The 4975-nt window shown below is 44.9% G+C and overlaps 1 protein-coding gene across 1 annotated transcript; it reads left to right on the top strand.

Moving 5' to 3' along the window:
* The first annotated feature begins 470 nt into the window (after positions 1-470).
* LOC119338133 (probable E3 ubiquitin-protein ligase RHG1A) lies at positions 471-4044 on the top strand. The gene is made up of 6 exons (XM_037610431.1): positions 471-590; positions 1726-3016; positions 3194-3244; positions 3334-3432; positions 3604-3762; positions 3889-4044. Exons 2-6 carry the CDS (start codon positions 1745-1747, stop codon positions 4042-4044), a joined length of 1737 nt encoding a protein of 578 aa, XP_037466328.1. The 5' UTR covers positions 471-590; positions 1726-1744.
* The last annotated feature ends 931 nt before the right edge of the window (positions 4045-4975 follow it).

The following is a 4975-nucleotide window of genomic DNA, read 5'->3' as shown; positions in this document are numbered from 1 at the left end:
CCTAAAAAAGGATATACGTGTTTTACTGTTAAATGACAGTAGAACAGATAAGATGACACATTAACACGCCCAATCAAGTCAATCATCCAAAATTCCATGCCATCTTTTTTGAGGGTAAATATCACTAGAGTTACTAATATACTCCTACACAGGAGTTAAGGTTCGGCTACTCGTTGTCGATTTGTTTTCTTGGTAAAACCGGCGGCGCCAACCCACCCCCGTGCGCGGCCCCGCCGACGCGGTCAAGCCCGCCGGCGCACGCACGCACGCACGCGCACGACGCCGGACCCTGTCTGGCGTGCGCGCCACCACCCACTGACTCGCACGGTGCGACCGCACCCGCGACGCGTGCCCCCGGTCATCGCGCCACGTGCCGCGCGACGGGGCTCCGCTAGCCACCGTGCGCCCGACCCGCTACGGCCAGCCGCTAAATAAATCGCCTCGGATCTGACCAAATCTTCTCCGTCCGGACCGCACGCCGTCTCCCCCGTTTCCATTTCGCGAGGAGAAGAAAACGAGGGGGCAGGGGGAGGACAAAGAAACGGGGTCGGCGCCGCCGCCGCCGCCGCCGGCGGTTCGAGGTGGAGGAGGTACGAAATGGATGCGGGCGCTCGCAGCGTGCCTTCGATTAGATTGTCGTACATAAGGGGAGAAGCGAAGGAGCTCGGGAATCTCTGTTCCCTTGATCGTTTCTTCCCTTCGTTTTGTGTTGGCGTGGGGATTTTGTTTAGGACGAGGGGTCTATCTTCCGCCTGCGATTTCCGCCCCGTTTGCTGTCGGCGTGTTGATCATTTGGGCTTTGGGTTGGTCCGGATTTCGTTTTTTATTCCCTCGGTTTGGGCCGCTGCATGGTTGCGCCTGTGATCGTTTCGATTCCAGATACATGCATACATACACCTATTATGCAGTAACCTGTAATCTGTGTGTGTTTATGAGCTGAGGTCTGAGGGGAGGGATTCTTAAATTCTGTGGGCGCGCGATTGTCTCGTAATGATTCAGAAGGCAGAGGATACTTGGTTGTGCCTATTGTGTTTGTGTTATTCTTTACGCGATTGGGTATTTTGCCAACATTTCTTAGTTTGGAAATCGATAGGCAGTTTTTGTTGTTTGAATCTTCAAATAAATTACTATGCAGTATGATGTTTGCACATGATATAGTTATCCATGAACTAAGTGTTTTTATATTGTCTGGGTGGTCCCAGACAGTCTTTTGTTTGAAGCAGGAAATTCGGCATCACTGTATCACAATCTAAACTGTTATATGGAGCTTTCGATCAAGTCATTTTCATTCAACTGCTAATTCCAATTGGTTTTGGGATAATGAACAGATGATGGCCAAGAGGCAGATAGAATATTGAACATAGGGTCTTATTTTGTTCCAATTTTGTTACAAAAATCTGTTGATTACATTTTAGGAAATATTTTCTAATATATTTTTTGTTTGCTTAAAATGAAAAAACTGAAGAGCGGCGCTACAACGTAGTGATTTGATATAATTTCATGAACATAGCTGAATATGGCTTCCTTGGAGTGTAGTTGAATGTTCTTAACTAACAGTAGGTGCAAAGTTGGATTGTTTGGTGCTATTGGAGATTGGTATCATTACCTTCTTCCCATTTTCTTTTGTGAACTGTATTCTAGAATGTGGATTTACATATTTGAGGATACCTTTCTGACTGTTTGTGGCAACATCAGTTCCTAACTTTCATTGCATTGTGGCTGCAGAAGTGTAACACAAGTTGCCATGGAGGAGAACGCCGGTAGATCCACCACAACAATTGGCATTCTAAGAAGGGGTTCTGGTGTCTCCTTGAGAAATCAAAGCAATGAGGAGAGACCAAATCAGTTCCAGAATAAGCCAGGGAACACCACAAAGCTCAACCCCACAAAAGCAACATGGGCTGGCAATAAGGAAAAGCTGGGGTATTTGCGTGACTCTTTTAATTCATCAGGATCCAAGTCTGTATCTGCAAGCTCTTCAAAAGCTCCTGTCAGAAAGAATTACGACGAAAAGCTAAGGCGCCCATTGTCGGCACAGTTTAACAATGCTGAAAGTAGTAACAGAAGAACTGTTGTCAACCGTCTGCAGAGTAGCAAGAAAGCTATTGCTGGTGAGGAGGATGGGCATCCATGTGCTCAGCAGATTGAGTCTGAAGATTCATCATCCACATCAACCACTGGGGATCAGCCAACAGGGCTAGATCCTGAAGTCTTAGATTCATCTGTTTCTTCAGGGAGTTCTTCACATGTAGTTGATTCCGTGGCGAGAAATACTGCATTGAGGACTAAACCACGTAGGCAGAAGGATAAAGAGGAAATAGGTTTGGGTAAAACTCAAACTGCATCTACTTCTGTCCATCAGCCTGACGGACCTCGCAATTTGGTCATTGGTGTGAAATCATCAAATGGTGCTGGTCCTGGTGTACAAAGGCGTGGTATAAAAAACCTTGGTTGCACATCAATCTCTGATGTTTTGCCGTCAGGCTGTTCTTCATCTAATTCTGTCCATAGTAAGAGGACTGAGATTACGAGAAAGAGGATTTCTGATGGGGAGACTTCTTCGAGACCAAGGGCTTTAAGTGGGCAGCCTTCTTTGTATCCTGGCAGTACTGGTCCTAGAGTCAGAGACTCTGAACAATCAGCTTCTCAACAAACAACAAGGACTAGCAACAGAATTATTCGGGATTCTGCAGATTCAGTAAGGACTAGGCGTCCTTCTACTCAGCAGGCTAGGATGAGGATGCCAGATGAAACAGAGCAGGGCGTGTTTGCTCTGCGCGAGACTGTTTCGGGGGCTCGTCAACCAGATTGGGCCCGATTTTCGATGAACGAAGTTCCTCCACAGAGGTCAACAAGGCCTTTTCCTATGGAGTTGCCTCATGCAATTTACTCTTCTAGTCGTCAAGGCTCTAGTAACCGTACATCAAGGAGCAGAGGGAGTTCTCATCCCGAGGATAGCTCCCCACAAATGTTTAGAGATGTCTACAGGCGCATGAACATGGACGGAATTGCAGAGGTAAATTTGTTTTTCCATGTACTGTCTGAGTTGTTTGATTTTGTGCTTAGGTTTTGTTTGTGATGAAACTGATCAAACTATCATATTTAAAGTGCAATGCTTTTTATGAGCTGCTAGGAAGTCTTGACATGAGAAAGCAATAACAGTGTTGATATATGGAATGCTTATTGTGTACAGGTGTTGCTAGCATTGGAAAGGATCGAACAACATGATGAATTGTCTTATGAGGTCAGTCCTTTTGTCCTTGTTTGCAACTTTAATTTTCTCTTTTCTTGCCAACTTAGCTCTGAAGCGTGTTCTGTACAAAATATTGGCAGCAATTGCTGGTGCTGGAAACCAATCTATTCCTCAGTGGCCTTGGCTTGAATGATCAGCATAGAGATATGAGAATGGATATTGACGACATGTCTTATGAGGTATTATTACCATGATATTGATTTTGCCGTAAGAATTTGATTAGAGCCGTTCTTTTCTTTGTTAAGAATTGTTACTCTGTAACCATTCAGTTTGCGTGTATAGATCTTAAAATGTAGCCCTATGCTCATGAAGTTCAGACACCAGAAGCTGATATGTTTTGTTTCGCTCAGGAATTATTACAACTAGAGGATAGAATTGGCTCCGTGAGCACTGCCCTTTCTGAAGAGCAATTGGAGAAGTGTCTCAGTCGAGTCGTGTATAAGCTAGCGAATCCAGCGCTAGAAGTGAACAAACCTGTAGTAGATGATGTCAAATGCAGCATATGCCAGGTATTTCCCAGTTCATGGGCCATTATTACTGCTTCTTTCGCAAGAAACTATTGTTTGTGCATTACTATACTGTTATTTGTTTTTGTGCTGCTTACATATGTTTTTGACATTGACTGGATATTACAGGAGGAGTACATTGAGGACGAAGAGGTTGGCAGAATGAAGTGCGAGCATCAGTACCATGTGTGCTGCATTCAGGAGTGGCTTCGACAGAAGAACTGGTGTCCGATATGCAAAGCTTCAGCAGTACCTACGTCGGACGCGGACAAGGGGGATACATGAATCTATGTCAAATACTCTCTCCGTCCCAAAATAAGTGTCTCAACTTTAATATAACTTTATACTAAAGTTAGTACAAAGTAGAGACAGTTATTTTGGGACGGTGAGAGTAGTATGAACATACCATGAAACCATGTTAGACATCGTAGGCACTGCCTCAAATCAAGGCCCTCCAACTTGTGAATATATATGATAAACTGTTCCTCTCTTGCAAAGCCCCGTGTCTTTCTTTCTTTCTTTTTTGTTACATTATTATCTTGTTCTACTCACAGTACACGTCACTGGCCATCTGATAAAAAAGGGAAACGATCATCCTTGGGACTGGAAAATGGTGTACAATCTACGGACTACTGAAAGAGGAGAAGTGTGATGGCTGTAAATTTATGGCGGCTGCCCACCAGAGAAAGAAGAAGCTCCTAGGAAAAGAATAAAAAGAGGGGGCAAATGATCGGCTCCAGCTTTTGTGTCTGTTCTTCTCCCATCATTACTCGTGCTGTTCTGTGTCATAACTCGAATTCGTGCCAGTTCAGCCAGAAAAAGAACCCGTGATCATGGTGGCCAACTTTTTTATTATACAAAGCAAAAGCATAGTTGGTCAAGATCCGCCCTTTGTGTTCAACGGTCGAACCAGCTACTCTATGTCAGTTCTTGTTCTTCTCCTAATTAACCTCTGAAAGTCATGGCAGCGCTACTACTCTTTCAGAGCTGTTTGCCAAAAATATTCTGAGGTAGCACTTCTGCAGCTTCGTCGTTGGGCTGATTCGTTGTTGGGCCTCATGCAAAATTTGGGCTTCCTACTTCTAATGCAGCCCGACATAGATCATTTGCATCAGTGAACGGAATGATGGCGGAGCGCCTATGTCTCGCTTTCAGCGAGTAGAAGCATGCGGGCATAGATCGTTGGGCTGAAGCATGCGGGCATATGGGCCAGCCC

Source organism: Triticum dicoccoides, chromosome 7B (genome assembly GCF_002162155.2).
Source record: "Triticum dicoccoides isolate Atlit2015 ecotype Zavitan chromosome 7B, WEW_v2.0, whole genome shotgun sequence".
Classification (NCBI taxonomy): Eukaryota; Viridiplantae; Streptophyta; class Magnoliopsida; order Poales; family Poaceae; genus Triticum; species Triticum dicoccoides.
Note: the sequence above shows the minus strand (reverse complement) of the source record. Positions and strands in the feature narration are given on the sequence as shown.

What these genes read in the sequence shown, in the direction of transcription:
- LOC119338133 (XM_037610431.1), top strand. Translation starts at nt 1,745, where the DNA reads ATGGAGGAGAACGCCGGTAGATCCACCACAACAATTGGCATTCTAAGA. An exon ending in ATGATGAATTGTCTTATGAG is followed by an intron (nt 3,245 to 3,333) that starts GTCAGTCCTTTT and finishes AAATATTGGCAG; the next exon opens with CAATTGCTGGTGCTGGAAAC. An exon ending in TCAAATGCAGCATATGCCAG is followed by an intron (nt 3,763 to 3,888) that starts GTATTTCCCAGT and finishes TGGATATTACAG; the next exon opens with GAGGAGTACATTGAGGACGA.